General features: G+C 43.5%; 1 protein-coding gene across 3 annotated transcripts in view; it reads right to left on the reverse strand.

Annotated features, from left to right (window-relative positions):
* Positions 1–22,931, reverse strand: part of DCDC1 (doublecortin domain containing 1) — a 533,665-nt gene that overhangs the window by 244,119 nt on the left and 266,615 nt on the right. For all 3 annotated transcript variants that reach the window (XM_088470412.1, XM_088470415.1, XM_088470413.1), the window contains exon 12: positions 11,255–11,425. In XM_088470412.1, the coding sequence (XP_088326538.1) occupies positions 11,255–11,425 (171 nt within the window). The remainder of the gene's footprint in view (positions 1–11,254; positions 11,426–22,931) is intronic.

Below are 22,931 nucleotides of genomic sequence, written 5' to 3' on the forward strand. Positions count from 1 at the left end.
ATCCCGACGCCCAGCATACCAATCGTAGGTAAGCCGGGCGTCGGGAGTGGATAGCCACGGGGGGAGGCGGGTTAGGTTTAGGGTCTTAGGGTTAGGCACCCCCTGGGAGGGTTAGGGTTAGGCTAGGGGAAGGGGGGTTAGAGTCAGGCACCCCCGGGGGGAGGTTAGGGTAAGGCACCCCCCCGGGAGTGTTAACTTTAGGGTGCGGGGAGGGGGGGTTAGGATTAGGCACCCCTGGAGGGAGGTTAGGGTTAGGCACTAGGAGGGGAGGTTAGGGTTAGGCACCCCTAAGGGAAGGTTAGGGTTAGGGGGGAGAGTGGAGGGTTAGGGTAGTTACTTACCTTAATCGGGATCTTTATCTGCCGGCCTTCCGGCATTGGGATATGATCCGCCGGGCTGAGGTCCGGCGGTCATACATACCGATTCCATGATTTCATGTAGAATACCACATTTAGCCAAATGTATCTCTTGTGCACATTAAATCTGAAGAAAATTTTCTCCTTTCAATGCATCAAAAAGCTTTTGCAATACAGATTTTCTTTGAACAGATGCCTGTAGATCTCACAATCAATAATAGGGATATATCTGATGTTAGCATATACTGTATGTGTATATGTCTCCACACTGACTTGAAATAAATAAAAGTGTAGGAGTGGATAAAGATGTATAGCTTATAATATGGATATACTGCAGACTGTTTGTAGTGATCCCAATAACAAATCACATAATGCAGCAATGAATCACTGTGTCCAGTCCATATATACAAGCTATTTCCCATACAAGGCTGTTGATGTTTCTCACCCAGTGAAAGTACACACTTTTCCTCCACTTCAGTGCAGCACCACTCACCACGTTGTTCCCCGGAGCTCTGTCGCGCAGCGCTGCTGTGTCAGTGCACATTCCAAGCTGCACTATGGGCACTGCACAGAATAGAGATCACTGCTCCTTCCTTGGGGTTGAATTGCAAGGATATTTCTCCATGGAATGGTGGTCAGGTGTTTGGCTGATAACGAGGTGTGTGCTGGTTACAATTATAAATGCATAAGGGGTGAAAAGACGTGTACCCCACAAGTCTTTAACGCGTTTCTCTATCCATGATAGTTTCCTAAGAAGGCATTATATGGCTGTCACTGTGATGTTCTCTGTATTATATGGCAGTCACTGCGATGTTCTATGTATTATATGACAGTCACTGTGATATTCTCTGTATTATATGTGGGTCACTGATGGTCTCTGTATTATATGGCGGGCGCTGTAATTCTCTCTGTATTATATGGCGGTCACTGTATGCTCTCTGTATTATATGCTCTCTGTAATATATGCAAAGCTCTCTGTATTATATGGCGGTCACTGTGACTATATGGTTGTCCCTGCACTATATGGTTGTCACTGTAATACTCCCTGCATTATATGGCGGTCAGTGCGCCAATCCCTGCATTATATGGCATGCTTTGCAATGCTCTCTGCATTACAAGCCGACCACTGCAATGCTCTGTGAATTATATGACGATCACTGCAACATTCCTTGTATTATATGGCATTGTTGCAATGGTCCCTGCAATATATGGCAGCCATTACAATTCCCCCTGCATTATATGGCGGTCACTGCAACAACGCTGTATAATATTGTGGACATTTTATGCCACATACCCTCAATTGGCTAGCCACACCTCTTTAGCTTTGCGCAGCCGTCTTCATTGTGCCCCTACCATTGCATTTTCCCTGTGGGCCCTTCATGCCCCAGTCCAACACTTTAAATATATATTCAGGGCCCCCTTATCTCCCTTACTTTCTCTCTCATTGTTACCTGGGGTTCACCCTCGACTTCTCCTTCTCCTTCACCCCTTACATTCAAAATATATCTCACTCCTGCCATTTCCACAATATTAGGATTAGACCCATTCTCACCATTTATGCCACCAAGACTCTCATCCATGCACTCATGATTTCCTGCCTTGACTACTCTAACCTCTTCCTCACTGGATTCTCCTGTTCTGGCCTATATCCTCTTCAATCTATCCTGAATGCAGCTGCTCATCTCATTTATCTCCTACATCACTCTGCGTCAGTTTCCCCATCTGCAACCCGCTTACTTGCTCCCTATAGCCATTACAGTCCAGTTAAAACTCCTCACCCTCGCATATAAAGCTGTTAATCATTTAATCTCCATCTTACATCTCCAATCTGTAAGCACCCTCTCCTGCTGCCACTGCTTTTCTACTGATTGCTGAATCACCTCTATCCTGGTATCCTCCTCTCATGTACATCTCAAAGACTTTGCCTCCCTCCTCTGGAACTCACCAATTCAGACTTTTTACCAGTCTCCCTAGCTTCAAACATACACTCAAACTCACCTTTTCACTAAAGTCTACCGGCCCTCCCCCAAATCTCCACTTACAGTTCCTCCCTTAGCACCTGGTCTTATATCTCCAAGTTCGTTCAATCACTCTGATACTGTACCATCTCACTTACCTTGTATACAGGCTCTTTAAGTGTTAAACTGCCTCAACCCAGAAACTTACCATCCCTTGCCCGAGTTGCCCTACCCACACCCCATGTATTCATGTCCGAGATATGTCAATTTGCAGTATATTGGGGTTGATGTATCAAGCAGTTGCCCATAGCAACCAATCAGCTCCATCCTATTATTATATAGACTGTACTTGATAAATGCTACTTTAAAGCAGATTGGTTGCTACGGGCAACTTCTCCACTGGTCCACTCCTCCAAACTTTTCTCTGCTTGATACATAAACCCATTAGTATTTAAAATATGTCAAGCTACCCAGTTTGTACTTTCCTTGTACAGCATTGTAGAAATGTTGTGTTGCCTTAAAAATAATGATTATATATATAATGTAGAAAAGGGAGAAATGCGCTCTCTAGGTGATGTTAGGGTAGATCAGCTCTGGTCATTAAATAGGTGAGGGTGGATGCGCTCAACCTATATACCCTGAATATATGTGTAAGCAAAATGGTAATAAAAACAATATAAGGGAGTGAGGATAAAATGAAGTGTAATAGTGAATTATTCACTAATTAAAATGTGTCACTGAATGGGGGACAAGGGATCCCAATCACCTTCTCACCGGGGGGTAAGACACTTTTAGGGATTGTCTTTAAAGTACGGTATTGATCTTGTCATTACTATACATTCTCCTGATGTGGTGGTATGCTACATACAACTAAGTGAGGGATGTAAACTTGGGGGTGAGTGATACGTATTTGCAGCATCCAGCACGTATACTCACCAACAGGGCCGCCATCAGGGGGAGGACTGCCGGGACTGGAGTACCAGGCCCAGACAGAGAAGGGGGGCTGCTCCTGGCTCCTACTGCTGATACCTTGAGAGCTGCACAGTGGCAGAACTCCCAGAGGCCATGGCAGCATTAGCCTCTGGGTGCCAGCTGTCAAAAGTGCACAGAGAGATATATCTAGAACCGCTGCCTGTACCCTGCTGATAATTGCAGAGGCGCAGGCAGCAGTTATAGATGGATCTTTCCTATCCATTACTGTGGGGTCCATCTGGAGAGCCGCTTGTTGGCAGCTGCCTGGAACAGTAATGTTCCTTTTTTATTGAGACAAGGCACGCATGACATGACAGTCATGATATCACACACGCTGCACCACTGACAGAGGAGCTGGCCACAGAGCAAACAGGATCAGCCAGAAGACAAGGTTAGTGTCTGTGGGATACAGAGGGCTGGAGGCAGGGGCTGACTGGAGAGACAGATGGGGTGCTGGCTGGAGAGACAGAAGGGACTGACTGGAGAAAAAGAAGGGGGGCTGGTGAGACAGAAGTGGGGCTGGATGGAGAGACAGAAGGGGAGCTGGCTGGAGAGACAGAAGGGGAGCTGGCTGGAGAGACAGATGGGCTGGCTGGAGAGACAAATGGGGGCTGGCTGGAGAGACAGAAGGGGGGCTGGCTGAAGAGACAGAAGAGGGCTGGCTGGAGAGACAGATAGTGTACATAACTGTTCATATCCACCTTCTTAATATGACAGCAAGTACTAACCTTCTTATTAACCTTGTCAACTATCAATACCAGGTCCAAAAATCAATAGAGTCTTCCTGTATATTGGAAGTAAATGTCAGATTAGAATTATTTACTTGTCGAAGGACTCATAGACTCATGAAAAGATTCTTCGGACCCATCCCACACTAAAATAATATAATCAATGTAACTTTTTTTAAATGATTAATATATACTGTATGACCTCATTTTCCCAAACCCCCATAAATAAATTAGTGAAGCTAGGTGCCATAATGGTACCCATAGCGGTTCCACACAGTTGAATATAGAAATCCTCCAGAAAAAAAAAAAAGTTATGTTCTAATACAAAATATATGAGTTCACCAATAAAATTACTAAAACCCATCTTTAAATCAGAATCCTGCTCAAGAAAACTTTTGACCGCCTCAACCCCCTTTTTATGCTCACTGGATATGTACAAAGCCTGTACATCAATGGTTACCCATTTATAATGGGGTTCCCGCATAAAATCCTTAAAGAAGTTCAGTACAGCTGTGGAGTCCGTAATATAGGATGGTAAATCTAGTACATACTTATTTATAAAAACTTCCACATATTCAGATAACCTTAAGGTGAACACTTTTTGCAAGAGGGTATCATTGTTGAGCGCACCTCGCGGACATTTCCGGTCTCATGGCCGGAGACTTCCGATGTCAGCGGTCATATTGATGCTTCAGTGGGTAGATTACACCCTAGGGGGAACTATGTGACTGACATGAGTTCCCTGAGGACGTCTTTTTTGAGTGCACTTCACAAGCATAGGGGACTTCCAGTTTTCGGGATCACTGTGACACTTCCGGTTTTGCACATATGTTCACTTTATGGCTCCATTCAGTATATGAAAGGATTATGTACATTAATGCTGTTGTCAAGTGGGGACAATAGTGAAGATTGGTCTCTGAAATTGGAGACGAGATACTGGATGTTTGTTAACATTTGACAACAGGAAATTGTCATCACTGCACTGCTAATACCTTGCGAGGCGAATGCCGGAAAAGTGTTCGCTGAAGTCTCCTCCTTCCTCCTGTTTAGATCTGTGGTTAGCAGCATATTGTTTGCAGTTCCAGTCTTGGTTGCTGTTGAACCTCTGCACTAATTACTGCCTTTCTGTGTTCACTATCAGGTGCACACTGATTGGTTCTCCTGTCTCTGCACAGCCCAGGTGCTCAGTGGTCTGTCATTAGGGAGACTTGCTCTTGTTGGGCCCAGTTTCTGTTAAATTCCAACCAGCCCTTCACTTCATGCCGGTGATAGAGTTTCATGTTCTGGTTTGTGCCTGTGTCTCCTGTATGCCAGTAGAGTTCCAGTGTTCCAGCCTCTCCATTGTTCCAGTCGTGATAATTTACTTCAGCCGCTGTGTTCCATCCAGGCGGCATAATCTGCATTATTATTATTATTATTATCCTTTATTTATATGGTGCCGCAAGTGTTCCGCAGTGCCGTACATAGAACTAATAAGTGATCAAGAAACAAGTAACTTAGAGTACATTACAGTGCAGGACAAGGACATGATTTATATACAGTGCTGCAATAGTGATTAAAGCACTCACAATAAGCAGCCGGGAGTTGTCAGTCAGATGTTAGGTGCCCTTATGGGGAGTAAAGAGTAGAAGACAATTTAAAGAGAAGCACATGAGGGAAGAGGTCCCTGCTCGTGAGAGCTTACATTCTAAAGGGGAGGGGCAGACAGACAGGCGTGACACAGAAGGGGAAGATAGGGAGGAAAGAGTATGATGTGGGTTAGGATGAGTGCTGGAAGGCTTTGATGAAGTAGTGGGTCTTAAGAGCCCGTCTGAAGATTGTAGAGAGGTGGAGAGTCTGATAGGGAGAGGGAGAGCATTCCAAAGGCAGGAGCAGCATATGCAAAATCTTGGATGCGGGAGTGAGAGGAAGTAATCAGTTGGCAAGAGAGGCGGCATGCATTTGTTGAGCGAAGTGGACGGGCGGGAGTGTGAAGGGAGAGAAGGTCAGAAATGTATGTGGGAGAGGATTTGGTGAGGGCTTTGTAGGCGAGTGTAAGAACTTTGAATTGCATCTGAAGGGGAAGGGGAGCCAGTGTAGGGCTTGAAGGAGAGGGGAAGCAGATGTAGAATGTCTGGAGAGGAAGATGAGCAGCAGCATTGAGAACCAATTGTAGTGGAGAGAGGTGAGAGACTAGGAGGCCAGCTAGGAGAAGATTACAGTAGTCCAATCTGGAGATGACCAGTGAGTGGATGATGGTTTTAGTGGCATCCTGGGTGAGGAAGGGTCTAATCCTGGAGATATTTTTTAGGTGGAAATGGCAGGACTGCGAGAAGTGCTGAATGTGTGGTTTAAAGGAGAGGGAGAAGTCTAGGATAACTCCAAGACAGCGCATGTTGGGGCTAGAGGAGATAGTTGTGCCATCAATAGATAATGAAATTGTGGGAAGTGATGTAGTGGAAGAGGGTGGGAAGATGATCAGCTGAGTCTTAGACATGTTAAGTTTAAGAAAGCGCTGGGACATCCATGAAGAGACAGCAGAGAGACAGTTGGAGATATGGGTAAGGAGCGAGGGGGAGAGCGAGGGGGTGGAAAGGTAAATTTGAGTGTCATCAGCATAGAGATGATATTGGAGGTCAAAGGAGTTTATGCATTCCACCTGCTGTGTGCTGCTCGAGTCATCCAGGCAGCACAGCGTGCATCTCTGCACTCAGCTGCGTGTGCCATCCTAGAGGTACAGAGTGCACAACCTGGGCGCAAACCTGGGCGCATGTTAACGTCCGGTGGCTTGTGTCAACCCGGCGACATTAGCCGCACTTTAGCATCCTCAGAGCTCTATTCAGCACATCCTCGCCAGTGTCAACCCGGCGACATTGGCCGCACTCCAGCATCCGCAGAACGTTATTCAGTATACCAATGCCACTGTCAACGTGGCGACATTGGCCGCACTTAGCGTCCCAAGAGTGCAATCCAGTATTGTTACACCAGTGTCAACCGGGCAACATTGTCCCCATTTCAGTGTCCTTGTTGCGCAATTCAGCGTGCCTGCGCCAGTGTCAACCCGGCGATATGTCACCTCTTTGTATTCATTCCATCAGAGACTTACCAGCCCTCAAGGCTGCATCCACAGCCCAAAGGCTGCATCTCACCTCCGGCTCTCAGGCCGCAACTAGCCAAGGCCGACCAGCCCTTAAGGCTGCTTCCACAGCCCAAAGGCTGCATCTTACCTCAGAACTATTCAAAAGTTCTGGAAAGGTATGTATGGAAGATCCACAGATTCCAATCAGCAATGAGGAGTCAAGCCAGCACTGTGACAGGATCCAAGAGAATGAGCCAACGCATTTTCCACCCCTTCCTGGGGTCTTTATCAGAGGCAGAGTGAGTAAGTGAATGCAATCCTGGAGGTTTCCTTTCTTAAATACTACAATTCACCAATCAGAGGCAGTAAACATTCAATTCTAATAAAAATTAGGTGTATCAGTCTTATCCCACCCTCCGTGTGTGTACTCGTATATTGGAACAGGATAATTTCATCTCAGCCAATAGTCTTATGTTTAACTCCGATCACGTGATCCCTGATGTCATCTGATATCAGTTACCTAATTTGTGTATAGAAGGAGCTTTTGGCCGTCCTTCACATGGATTTTCCTATGCAATTTCATGAATAATTGTTGGAATCTAATTCCCTTGGACTGATTTGTACTTTGTTTCTTTATATGTATATTGTATACACTTTTTAAGCGCCAAGTGTTCCTTTTATATATATATATCACACTAGATCACATGACCGTGCATTATTCCAAATAACTGCGCACCTCACATCTGATCTACTTGTCAATGTCATCAAAACCCCATCGAAAAGCCACATCTATCACTCCACAAGTGTAAACAATAACCTCTCTCACAGAGACACTACTCACTGATAAACAGCACATCACTGCCTCACTGACAGAAATACACATTTCAGACAGTAAATATATTTTAAAAATTCAAAATTACTACAAACCTCAAAGGACCTGACATCAAGCTTCATTAAAGATTGACTGGTACAATGAAGATCTATTCAAAGAACTTGAACAGGATTTACCTAAGCAACCACTTCAGAATCTAGCACATCAAACAGTGAATAGACATGCCAGCCTTGACTCTGAAAAAGCATTAAGCACTTCCTGCCAGTAGAATTCACTGTTCAACACCTGCTTTCTTTCCAAAATGAACCACTATTAAAGTGACAGTAGTCATTAATGTTCAACTCTTTAAACAGCCTGTTTTGAATGTTCACCTGTTTATTCACTTACACTGTTATCCATTTAAATATTTATTAATTAAAAATAATAAAATTAGTTCAGAATAGGCTGTTTAATTTTAATCTCCTAGTCTCTATCTTTGACAGTGTTAATGATGACAAAACGGATCTATTGCTGAAAGGGGAGGTATTTATTTTTACATTCATTGGGGGGAATTCAATTCAGCGTGAATTGAATAGCGCCGGGAGCGAGCTCCCGGAGCTATTCAATTTGGTGCGTTGTGTGGTCGGAGAAGGCCAGTTATCGCAGTCATCGTGCCTTAACAAGGGTGTTAAGGCGCGCTAACCGGCATTCTCTGACCAAAGTGCCGGTCGCGCGGCTGTTAGCGCCGCACTATGTAGAAAAACAGCCGCGCACCCGGCACTTTGGTCGGATTTCTCCTCGCATCTCCAGGGGGGAGCGAGAAGAAATCCTTAGTGCGCCCAAACAGCGTGGTGTATTGAATAGCTGCGGGAGCTTCCTCCCGTCGCTATTCAATAGTGCGTTGAATTGAATTCCCCCCAATAAATATTGGCTTAATGTGTTGATTTACCCAGTGATACTCTTTCACTAACTTAGAAGTTTAAAGGCGCACGGGGCCTGATTCAGAGCCGCTCGTAAGCGGCCGCTCGTTCGTTCCGAGCGTTGTTTGCCCAACTGCGCATGCGTACGGATCGTAATACACATGCGCGAACCAGTGAGTGCGGCCGAAAATCGTTTGTTCGCTAAATAGCGAATGCCTGCTATTTTGAGTGACAGGAGGAGGCGTATGTGGGTGGTAACAGGGGAAGGTGCTTGAAAACGGGGAGTAGAGATCTGAACGCAGGCGTTCTTAAAGGTCAAAACGGGCGTTTTATGGGTGTGCATAATTAATACAGCAGCGTCATTGACCACGTCACTGGGTTATTTTATAGTCAGAACTGCTCGCAAGATTGTGGTAGGAAAAACCAACCACAAGAATAGCGAGCAGTTCATACGCTGGTCGATGTACTCGATTAATCTAATAAATAGCGGACATGACGTAGGAAGCGAGCGGCCAGGGGGCGTAGTTATCCAAAAAACGACCGCAAGTTTTATTCGCTCGTTCAGACATAGAGGCGAGAACAGACCGCAAAGAGCGAACGGTTCATTTGAATAGCCACCCCTTTTTTCAGAACGAACGACCACAAATAGCGTCCGGCTCTGAATCAGGCCCACTGTGCTTATGTGATCACCAAATCTTAGCAAGACGACACCACAATGCTCCCCTTCCACAGAACTAGAACACTTTACATTTCATACAAAATAGTTACAGGTCAGTACACAATTGTTACCATGTTATTACATTATTTTAGCCTTTATGACATGTTTTTCGAAAAACCAAAAAACATATACTTTATTTTATTCCATTTCTATTGTCATGTATGTTAAGGTATAGAAAGTACATGATATAGCTGTAGTAGTGCACTGTTATAAGGATGCGTCTTCATCAAACACGTCCTCAGCCACATGGGGTCACCCAAGCACTTGGTCATTGTATAAAGAACACAGAGAAGAGAACAGAGAGGCTGGTGGTAACCTCCCAGCAGCTGATGAAATGCTTTAATCTGGGATAAACTTATGAAATGTACAGTAATAACACTGAATGTGCTCCGCATTATCATGCAGGTTACAATATACAATTAGGCAGCACTCTTTATTTTTTTTAGGAGACGCTAGAAAGCACAGAACAAGAATTAGCACAGAATGGCTAGTACATGTTTCTTATTCACCAAGGAAACTGAATCATTTAGTTATCGATTTGGGATACAGATTAAAATAAGGTTCTGTCTGCATTGTGGTTTTGTCTAGATGGATTAAATGCTGTGAATGTAACATTTTGCATAGGAATAATAAATAGCTTCCTAAGGTACTACACATCATGGAATTAAGGAAATAACTAATTAAAAAAGAGAAACTATGATAGAGAAATTTTCATTGTATTTCATAAACAGAAAAATCCATATTTTGTTATTCTATTTATTTGATCATGTCATTTCACCTACAGAACTGTGTTAGTCTGTTTTGTAACCTGCCTGCGTCTATACTACCATTTGCCTGTAGCTGAAAACTCACTACAGTGTTTGTATGTTCATATCACTAATTACTAGTGACTTGAGGAGAAAACATTAACATGTCATGAATATTACAGATTTATTTATGGTAAAATACACTGTGCATTACAGTGTTCAATTATATTCACTTTTACACATTTAAAGTAATTTATTTTGAATACAATTCTCATTTATTTAGAATGCAAATACCCTGATAAATTTTACTACAATGGAGACTTTGAAACAAAATGTTATCCCTAGCCAACGCGTGCATGCGTTATTAAATATCACACCCGCTGCCTTGTAGGTACAAAGCACTACAGATGTACTGAAACCCATACACTGTACAGCAACCAGAATCTAACATGAATTATATTAATGTGGATTACAAAATGAAATCAAATATCTGATTGGCTGAGATGGGTTCCATTTATATTAAATAAGGCTTCACATGTATGAGTACTGTAAATCACAATTAAGATAATATATGAACATTTAAGTCTGATCAGCATGAAAAAGACAAGCACTACAAATTAAAAATCAAGGGGTTCTGTGGACTAACATAATGTAATCTAGCGGGTAAGTAATGTATATCAGTTCCTAAGTGTTGTCCTGTATCTCTGTGCTAAAGCTTTCTCCCCCAGTCATGTACCCCTAGTTTACAGCATGTATAGTCTTCTAGTGGGTCCTCATTTTGTTAATGTAGTAAAACATTCCAGGTGACAACTCGTTCATAACCTTGTTTTTGTATTTGAAACAAACAGCAATAAAGTTTATTTTGTTGAAATGTTTATTTTTTTTAAGTGATTCTGACCCTTGCATTGAGCACCTCTCATGCATATAAAATAATATGCGTTGTACGTCCTGCTTTTGTGCATCTGAGTCCTATTTATAAGTACCTACCTTTAAGTGCAGACTTGGTGGAAGGATAAGGCTGGCCGGGGGTGGTTTAATGTGCTGATAGACATAAGCGGCACATTGCTTCTGCTCAGCCTGTAATTGTGGAGAGAGCTTAGAGAATTGACCTTGGTGCTCTTTGATAGCTGTTTTCAATTCATCAATCAGCTCATTCACCTGAAGGAGTTAAATTACAAGAGCCTTAGTACAATGTAATTGTCTGTGTCAGATCACTGGAAGAATACATACAAATAGTTTCCCTGTAAACTGATTCACAACCACAGGGCATGACAACCAAGCCACCTAGCTAATGAGATACATGGTTTAAAACTATATTTAAATGAAGATACTGTACAGTTCTACATTAACGCTAGTCTCTTTGGTCACATGGATGAAAACAGAATTCGCACATAACCCAATATGACTGTTGTAAAACCCAAGTGACATTATTATATCACCTTATAAACAGAACATATATATTGAACTAAATAAAAACATATATTAGAAACATACAGTATACTATTATGTAATAAACTATTTAAAGGGCTGGTATAATCAAAATATGATTTTGAAATATATTGTGTAAAACGTATAATCATGGTATGGTGTAATGTTTTATTGTTCAGAGCTGTGATTATTTTTTTATCTGTAGTAGGTCTCGGTATAAGCAATTAGCCACTGTCATTATAGACTACAATGGAATCAGCGACACTTAAGGCTGTAACATGAAAAGGAAAAAAGAAAATACAGATTTGTTTGGTAGCAGTTGAATTATGCCTCAAACAGTGATGGTAATAGAATTGTTTTACTCAATGCGAACAGCCCTTTGTAAATGGGAAGCACACAACCGTGCCAGTTGTTTAAAAAAGTACAGTATGGTAGGATCATTGGATCTCTGGTTATTAATATTTACTTTTATTGTTTATTATATTTTATATCCTATCGAATTCCAGCAAAACCAATTTTATTGTAATTTTTTTTATTGTTTTTAGTTTCTAAGAAAATGCCAGAGGGCTCAACAGTCCCCAAATGTAACTAATGTCAAAATTAAACCATTAATCGGAGTATGATTGATATCTACACCATTCAGATCTTTACAGATCTTAGATTCCATTGCAGGAACACGAGAGTATTCACAGTATTTCATTCTAAACGCCAGACGGACAAGTAATAGAATTAGCAGCACTACAAGTACTTTTCTATTCTCTACACAACACTGATTCCAGCTGCCATCTTTGGTTTAGGGGTCATACACAGTGGTTCTTGCTGCACAACCACAAAACACCTTTGATATCTATAGTAGATACACTCTCACTGCACACTTCAGATTGGCAAACACTTTATGGATCTTGAACACGGCCTGTCCTATATTTTGCCTGTCAAGCTTTCAGTAAAATGTGAGTGTGCACTCATGTTATGTGTATTATAGGGATCAAGGGCCCAGATGTTATAAACTCTGTTATTGATATAAGGAGAGTTTAACAGGTCCTTAATACCTTTGAGGTCTTCTTAACACTAAGGGCCGTATTCAATTAGTTTCGAAGCCGCAAAACTTTTCCGCATGGCGAGGTTTTAGCCTACATCGCTGGTTTTGTATGCGGAAAAGTATTGGGCGCGCTCCCGCTATTCCCAGTATTCAATTAGAAAGGACGCGAAAACGGCACCTGGCGAAACTGAAACAGGCGAAAAAGTCCTGTCAAAAATGGGGAATTCAGCCTGACCCCCCCCAAAAGATGCACTAACATTGGGGATCACTATAGATGCCCCTGATTAGCCCTAATGAAGGAATTTGGGACATTTATTTTATTTTGGTGCCAATTAGCGCATTTACCCAAGTGGTAAAGAATACCATTAAGCAGTATTTTTTTTGAGAAAATAACTACCCAGCAAAATTGGGGTAATTGAAAATTGGTGCTAGCATATTTTTAAGTTGCTAAAGTGAAGTTTTAAATCCCGTAAAAAATACACATGCCGCAAGCACCAGCAAACAAAAAAACACCTGCCCCATACTTGGGGACCCCCATAGAAGTCTATTTCGCTAGTTTTTCAAGTTTGTCCCCCAACTTTTCACTTTTTCGCCCCCAAAATTAAAGTACTTTTTTGGGGTGTTCTAAAGTATTTTTTTTTTTTTACACAGTTTATCTTTAGGGGACTGTCCCAAGGGTGCAGGGGGGTTTCCCGAAGTTTGCACCCCAAAACCGCAATTCTGCACTTATTTCCGCCTGCTATTTATAGGCAAAACTTTTCCGCCAATTACATTGCGTTGACTTTTCGCGTATGTGAAAAGTCTTTGGAATTGAATATGGGGATAAGTTTTAGCCTGGCGAAATAACGTCATCTGCGATGCTTTTCCGCGGATTCCGACTTTTCGGCTCTAATTGAATACGGCCCTAAGAGATTATACAAGATCCCCTTTTTTATGTAGTGTGTGTTATTACTTTAAGCTTGATGAAAAGAGGATGCAAATATTATGCAAATAAATAACATTTATTTATTACCAGTTATTTATATAGTGCACACATATTCCGCAGCGCTTTACAGAGAATATTTGGCCATACACATCAGTCCCTGCCCCAGTGGAGCTTACACTCTATGGCCCTGATTCAGAGCCGGACGCTCTGACCAGAGCGCTCGCTCTGAATCAGGGCCCACCTCCATTAATATGGAGCGTCCTCCTGGACGCTCGTATAGCTGTGGGTCACCACCCACAGCATATACGAGCGTGCAGCATGATGGTCGCGATGGTCTTGACCATCGCGACCATCGAAACTGCGAGCAGAAGCCTGCGGTTGAGTTTTTCAACCGCAAGGCCAGGAGTGATTTTGGCTCTATCAGAGCCAAAATCACTCCCACTGACATCACTAGTGATGTCAGTGGGGCCGGCTTCAGATGGTAGGCGTTCCCTTGGGAACGCCTCCGTCTGGCAGGCACGCCCCCGGCACGCCCACCAAAGGGGACGTGCTGTCAGTCAACATCGACAGCACGCCCCCTTTGATGAGACACTCCGAGCGAAGGAAAGTCCTTCACTCGTAGGTTCTCGCGCATGCGCACGACGGAGCTCCCTCCGTCATGCGCATGCGCAGTGTGGACCATCGACCCACTTGCGAGCGGACAGCCGCTCGCGAGTGGGTCTGAATGAGGGCCTATATTCCCTACCACATGCTCACATACACACATACACACTAGGGTTAATTTTTGTTGAGAGCCAAATAACCTACCAGTATAATTTTGGAGAGTGGGAGGAAACTGGAGCATCTGGAGGAAACCCATGCAAGCACAGGGAGAATATACAAACTCCACACAGATAGGGTCGTAGTGGGAATTGAACCCACAACCTCAGTGCTGTAAGGCAGTAATGCTGACCATAACACCGTCTGTGCTGCCCATAAGAAATATAAATGCTGTTTATTGCAAAGTCAAATATATAAGTAACACCTATATGTGCAAAAGTTATTTTTGGTGGGGTGTCTTATTTTGCCTTTTTTTATTAATTTGTGTTTTTTAGACAGGGGCTCGGATTTGGGGGCCAGCTACGCTAATGTACATGCCCAGTCATCAGACCACGCATGTGCGAGCATCTATTGCCGGAGAGTGATCCTACGGATCACTCTCCCGGTAAATTGTGCAAAATGTGGCCCTTAGGCTACAATGGCATTAGCTATCGGACCAAACCTGGAATATTTCGCATTCTAATGCTTGGTAAATCTCACAAACAATAGCCCCATAGAAAATCTATGAGGGCTGGATATAAGGTCGAAAATAGGGATCCATAGAACACACTTGCCTACTTTTGAAAATGCATTTCAGGGAGGTTGTGAACGTAACACCAATGAGCGCAGCGGTAAAGTGGGCGTGTACTGCTACATCTGAGAGGTGTGTCCTAAAACTGACTTACATTCAAATGCAAATGAGCCCCAAAGTAGTCAGTAAGATCTATGTGTTGATGAAAACACAGTGATACTTCTCAGAAAATGAATGTAACCATAGGGATCATTGTGCCCTATAACCAATGCAGGGAAATTATACTAATGATCCCATTTGAATGTATGTATCTCTGTTTTTTCTTTTATATAACAGTGTCATAATAGGTGTAAGGTGAAATGAGGGAGATTGGTAGACTCTTCAGGGAGACAGGGAGATTGCTACTATTTCAGGGAGTCCCCCTGACAATGAGGGAGAGTTGGCAAGTATGCCATAGAAGATTTTTCCGATATCTGCTTCCTTCCCCCCATGGCATATGCAGGGGATACTTAAAATTTGCGGATATCACCCAAATACTAGTGTTCTCAAAGGATATCATGCAAATATCTTTTGACAAACAGGCCACTAAATGTACCACTTCGATCCACAAAAACATAGCTTTTATGTATGTATTTCCTATACATGTATAAATATGTCTATATAGCCATACATATGTGTGTGATGTATGCTTGCAGATGTGTGTATACATTATATATATTATATATAATGCCGTTATACTTTTAAGATTATTTTTTTAAATATTATTTAAAGCTGCATTACCACTAGAGCTAATTAGCTCCTTTCCATCCCTGAAAGTAACCTGTGTGTTGTACAGTTGTTTTATTTGGGGCTCTGTGGTCAGCACCGTTGCTGGGCACTAACGTTCCTTCCCCCAAGCATTTCACGCCATGCTGTCACAAATAGGGGACCAGGATCAGGAAGCTGAGTTCACTGGGTGGCTTTACAGGCTACAGGGTGTTGCTTCAGGCACCCTGCAAGTAAAATACAGATGACACCGGTTCAGTAAAGATACCGCCCCTAATGCTGGGTACACACTACTAGATAAATCGAAGATATCGGTAGCGAATTGGTGGTCTGTGAACGATATGGTTCACAGACATATAAGGACAACCCTGCAGCACAGCCAATTCCGACATATATCCGTACGTATGGCTGTGTGTACGGGCGACCCGCTGACCATCCGTACACTGGCTGCAGGGTCCATCGACACTGACATCACAATTGGTCAGGCAAATTTAAATGCCCGCCCAGTTGTGATATCTGGCCAGACAAATCGAGCGGCCGATTGGTTCAGTGTGTATAGCTTAGCAAATCGCCCGCTCGGTCAGCACGATAGCTAGCCGGTTGTTTCATCGGGTAAGTGTATACCCGGCTAAAGATTTGTTTCTTGGCTGGAAGCACTACTCGTACACTGCTAAATACAAACCTGTCTGTCAGCAGTGGCGCACTTAGGGGTACCTATAAACCCCCCCTGTGCTGGAATCGCCACCTCCTGATGCCAGCAGCAGTATGCTCCTCATGACGCATACTGCTGGCCATAGATGAGAAGACAGTATAGCTACTCCATTTCAGGAGCGCAGACTCTGTCCTCCAGCTCTATCCAGGTGATCTGCTCTGTTTTATCATTTTTATTGGTGCCTTCTGGTATGTTGCCTTTGTTGGCCCATGTGAGCCTCTGCCCCCAACGCACACCTTCTATGTGTGTATGCACTTCTCTCATCCCTTTGTATTATTCTCTCTCTCCTCTACCCCATTGTGTATTTGCCCTTCTGCTCCACGGGAGGTTTCTGTCCTCCCTGAGCTCGCCTTCTATATGTCTTCTATTCTCTCAATCCATCTTTACATCAGGGGTACGCCAACCACCAATGTCCAGTTGCCCAGTGACCCCTCCTAACACTACAATAACACCCTCCTAAAAATGTGCAGACTCAGATTAAAATTATCTAAATAAAAATGACCAATTATTTCAAAACTTTTATTAATTTAAAAAATATGCTGTCATCCTGAGATTGCGACAACAGGGCAGGCATCGCGGTAGCATAAGTACAGCAGCGTAATTTGTATTTGGAAACCACCCTCTATAAATCCTGCGATTACCCCTGCTGTGGTTTATGTCTTAACCCCGGGTGTATGGGGGAGATGAGAGCGGGAGGACCATGGGGAAGATGCAATCACTGACATTGTTGCTTCTGATTGGTCCTTCAGCTCACCACCCTTCTGAGAACTGTGACTGGTGCTCCAGAAAGGTCATGTGATAATGGTGGTCACTGCAGTGTGCTAATGAGCTCGCTGCTGCACAGGGACAACAGAAGCCTTGTCATTCAGTGCTATCACATAGCACTGGGGAACTAGAGAGAGGAAATCCGTCCTACACATGTGCATGCAGCTAAGGTATAACACATTGCAAGGATAAACACTCTAAAAACTGTTGTTTCTTAACGCCATTCCTCATGCCCCCCAAATAACTCATGTTTTAAAGGAATTCTGATTTGGAAACAGTATAATTACAGACCCAGCCAGGTAGATTACACTGTTGATTAAATTAGGCATGAGCTTCCTCCATGGGATATTACTGGTAAGAAACTGTTTTTGGCTCAATGTTTTAACTATCGAAACACCCAGGTTACCTTGGGATGCTTGCGGCTAATTGAATCTGCCCCTAAGCCACCTGTGAGTGTTTAAAGAAATCCTGAAAACATGTCCTGTTGGGAGAGTGTGAGGAATGCATTTATGAAACACTTCTTTAAACTTTTCCCTTCAGGAAAAAGAGTGAGAGCAAATATAAAGAAGTATATAGACAAATATATAAAATATATAGCCAGATAGTGGAGACCGGTAACAAAATAACACAGCCTGCCAATGTCATTACAATACGCACATATACAATTACACTTTCACAGTTTTAAGTTGTCGATAGATTAAAAACTACTCATCTTTTTTCTCTGCTAGCATATGTCTTTTCCACTCTTTTTATAAGAGCAATTCTGAATGGAGGGAAAAGAAGACAAAACTTGACCCTCTGCGATCCCGCCATTAATAGGTCTGTTCATAATTCAATGTGTTTGTGTGCAAGAGCATCCAAGTGGAAACCTGCCAGCCCCAGAGACATAAAGACTCTCCCTTTAAACATCATCTGACCCTAGCCACTCGGCACAATAGAGAGGCTTACGTAGCCATACGTTGAAATAAAATGCACGTCTTCAACTGGGGCTGAGAAATTCTACACATTTTACTGTTCTCGCTTTATTAAAAACCCAGCATGAAGTGGCAATGTATACAGGAGCTGGGAGGAGCTAGGGACTCAGGAGATGAGGACAACTTAAACCGGACCTGGGGAAACAATTGGCGCACAGGAAACCAAGGAGGGCAACTTTAGCCAACTATTTTTACATTGGTGACTATTATGTGTGGGCGGAAGCCTTAACAACCTGAAAATAAGGGGTTTATGTATGAAGGAGCAGGGCTATTTATGTCCAGCTACTGGCTACTGTCATTACATTCACTTTTTCTTTTTTGAATGTTGTCGCTATACAAAAAATACATGTTTTACATCAAAGTTTCTCAAGTTTTTACATATTTGATTCAAGTTAATTATCACAGTGGCAACAGGGTTGCAGATACTTTTAGAGAATGATTCCTGATCTTCAATTTTTATTTCCAGACACCAATTTACAGTTTGTCTATAAGTAAACATTAGGGATAGTAGTTGTTTCGCTGACACTAACAATGACGACAGAATGTGGGCAGTATAATGCCAACGCGGTACTAATGCTAGTTGAAGTATTTAAATTGTGGGCTTGATTCAGAGATGTAAGCCGTAGCAAAGACGCAGCGGCTGTGCTGCAATATGCAAAAGTCACAGGAGTCATCTTAAGTAATAAGATGGCTTCTCTGATCTGATGCTGCGCCAGTAGACGCTGCCATTAGATCAACTGCGTGAACATCAAACGCGATGCAGTCTAATCCCGGCAGGGGTCTAATGACAGGCGTCGAGATCCCGACGGCAGTCATTTTACCTACGCCGGGAGCCCGCTGCCCAGCATACTGATCGAAGGTAAGCTGGGCGCGGACAGCCGCAGGGGGGGAGGGTTAGGTTAGGGGCTCCCGAGGGGGACTTAAGGTTAGGCACCCCCTCGGGAGGCTTGGGGTTAGGCTAGGGGAAGGGGATGTTAGGGTTAGGCACTTGTGGGGGAGATTAGGGTTAGGCACCCCCCTGGGAGACTTAAGTTTAGGCTGTGGGGAAGGGGGGGCTTAGGGTTAGGCACTTGGGGGGGGAGGTTAGGGTTAGGCACTTGGGGGGGAGGTTAGGGTTAGGCACTTGGGGTGTGGTTAGGGTTAGGCACTTGGGGTGTGGTTAGGGTTAGGCACTTGGGGGGGAGGTTAGGGTTAGGCACTTGGGGAGGGTTAGGGTTAGGCACTTGGGGTGTGGTTAGGGATAGGCACTTGGGGGGGAGGTTAGGGTTAGGCACTTTGGGGGGAGGTTAGGGTTAGGCACTTGGGGGGGTTAGGGTTAGGCACTTGGGGGGGGTTAGGGTAAGGCACTTGGGGGGGAGGTTACAAAGAGAATGCAATATATATAATGGCATCACGGCTGTACTGTACATAACAGGCACAGAGGTGCTGTACTACTAGCACAGGAGGTCTGCACTGTACTGGTGACCTAATGACAGCATGTACAGTACATCTGCAATAGGACATACTTTACACTGATAGGATGACTATATTGTTTTACCAGTATGGGCACTGTATTGTATACTGGCTGTGATAAAAGTAATAGTATTTTGCTATATCTCGGACCTGTGTCCATATACAGGTGGTGAGTCTAAACTTGCCAGTATTTTGTGAGTTGTTTAACAATAGGGATTGTGGCAATGAAGGTGTCTCACTAAATATATATATATATATATATATATATATATATATTATATATATATATCTGGAATATAAAAACAATGCCTTTATCTTGCCTTACAATAATGCAGCACCTCAAGTAGCTCCCCTGTTAGTGGGAACAATGAATAACAGAAATAACAAAAAACACTTGGAGGGCGCACCAAGCACATAAAAGTGTTTGGCTGAAGACAAGACCTTAAACACTATATTGTAGCGATGAGAGGAAGATCCGATCAGGAATGTCAAATGCTGGACATGTTCCTTTCTTTGAGAAACCTTCTGCGGATCTTTTCTCAATAATGGTTCTAAAAAAGACCTTCTCACCATTTGGCCAATAAGGCCTCACATTAGAATCAATCCAAAAATTATTTATTTTTCAGAATTTTTTATTAAAATTCAATAGTCATATGACATAAATTTTAAAAATATGACTTCATTACTAAAAAAAATAGCTTACATCAGTAATGATCCAATGCCACAGTTTGGGAGAAATACGTATCCTGCTTCTACCCACACAGGGGTTAGAACTTTTATAGCAGGTTCCTCCCTTAGGGCAATCGGATTCCACAGACTAAGGGCCTGATTCAGAGCCACTCGTAAGTGGCAGCTCGTTCGCTCCGAGCGATGTTTGCCCAACTGCGCATGCGTACGGATCGTTATACGCATGCGCGAACCAGTCAGTGCGGCCGAAATTCATGTGCTCGCAAAATAGCGAATGCCTGCTAATTTGAGTGACAGGATGAGGCGTATGTGGGTGGTAACAGGGGAAGGTGCTTGTAAACGGGGAGTGGAGATCCGATCGCAGGCGTGCTTAAAGGTCAAAACGGGCGTTTTATGGGTGTGCATATTTAAAACAGCAGCGTCATTGACCACGTCACTGGGTTATTTTATAGCCAGAACTGCTCGCAAAATTGTGGTAGCAAAAACCAACCACAAGAATAGCGAGCAGCTCATACCCTGTTCGATGTACTCGATTAATCTAATAAATAGCGGACATGACGTAGGATGCGAGCGGACAGGGGGCGTAGTTTCCCAAAAAACGACCACAAGTTTTGTTCGCTCGTTCAGACCTAGAGGCGTAAACAAACCGCAAACAGCGAACGGTTCATTTGAATAGCCACCCCTATTTTCTGGACGAGCGAGCGCAAATAGCGACCGGCTCTGAATCAGGCCCTAAATCCCTACGCAAAATGCTACGTTACAGTGTTAGCAACTGTGACACTGTAGCGTAGTGTTTTGCATGCAGATACACTCGCACACAGAATATAGGCATGCCGCATATCATTTTAATCAGCATAAGCTGCTGATGCTACCTAATCGCATGGCTTTGTGAAAAGTCACTCGAAAAGACGCTCGGCACTACCGAGTCGCACAACGGCATGACGCGACTAGAAGGGCTGTTTAACGCGCAAGGAGGCTAAATGTATGTGGACACATATATAGGAGGGATGTGCAGGCTCAGATAGGTTCGCGTTTGCACACCGAGTTCGGATTTTTCCCTCCAAAAAAACGGAACTCAGAATGAGGCAAAACGTCATCTTGCATGGACAAACATCATCACTCCTGGACTTCCAGGAATGATGATGTTTGTCCATGCAAGATGACGTTTTGCCTCTTTCTGAGTTCCGTTTTTTTGGAGGGAAAAATCCGAACTCGGTGTGCAAACTCGAACCTATCCGAACCTGCACATACCTAATATATAATTATATATATAATATATATATATATATATATATATATATATAAAGAAAGCGACAGGCCGGCACTCCAATATGTTTAACATGTACTTGCCCAGGTGCCATCTCAGGACCACGTTCCAAGCCCCAATATATTCCCACAAAATATATATATATAATACTATAGTTCTGTAAATAGGCAGGTAGTGCAAAAAGATATTCATTTTAGCTAAACAACTCTCTAGAACAGATATTTTTAAATCCACAGTCATTTATAGAAGGAAGGTTTATAAATATACCTTAGGCAGAAGAACAGACAGACTTATTTTAACATGTACTCTCAAAGTCGGCACCTAGAAAACAGGTTCTAAGAATGAAAAAATGTTTTTAAAGAACTACATACTGTATAAAAAGTAATTGTCTTTTTATCACCCCATTGTAGAATACATGACCAAGCAAATCTCTTTTTAATTCATAAATTTGAAGAAAATGTGACAACCGATAGTTCTGACATTTATGTAACACGAACAATGTAACAGGAAAAGGGTTGATCTGCAGTATGTAAAATATTCGTATATTTCTAAGGCAGGAATCTGTAAAATTTTGTAAATAATATAAATATCTGATACATTAGCATTTTGTATTTACCTCACTCACGCACGGTAGCAGTAACCTATGCCAGTTGCGTTCCAATATCTAACTCAGGAGAGTGAGCCAGTATATTGCCCCAGGGTACAGTAAATACCTCCCTTCCCAGTGGTAAATGCAGGACTTCTAGAGGGGGGTTTCCAAATGCTTGATTTTAGAGCGAGTGTGGCCAGTCCATGAAGAGGGCAGAATTAGCGCCTTCAAGGGTATGCAATCAAAGGACTGTGGCCCCCATTCAGACCCGCTCGCAAGCGTGTCGATGTTTGGGGTCTGCACACGCGCAGCAGCCGCACTGCGCGTGCGCAAGCCCCGGAGCGAGAGAGAAATTCTCTCGCTCCGGAGCTCACTACAAAAGGGGCGGCTGTCGATGGTGATCGACAGCTCCACCCGTTTTGTAGGTGTGGCGGGGGGTGGTTTCACAAATGAACGCTTGTCGTTTTGTGGGCGGCCACACTGACATCAGCAATGATGTCAGTGGGGAGCTTCCTGCTCGATCAGAGCAGGAAGCTCCCTGGGGCTTGCGGTTGTCGAGACCCAACCTTAAGGTCTCGTCGCAAGCCCCGATGGTCGCGATGGTCTTGACCATCGCGACCATCAACCTGGTCGGTCGCTAAAGCTGTGGCTAAAGCTGTGGGTAGCAAGCGACCAGGAGGGTGCACTTGAAAAGTCAAGCGGCCGCCCTCATTCAGAGCGAGCGCTCGCTT

This window comes from Taudactylus pleione, unplaced genomic scaffold (genome assembly GCF_031769625.1).
Source record: "Taudactylus pleione unplaced genomic scaffold, aTauple2 ptg000100l, whole genome shotgun sequence".
Lineage (NCBI taxonomy): Eukaryota > Metazoa > Chordata > Amphibia > Anura > Myobatrachidae > Taudactylus > Taudactylus pleione.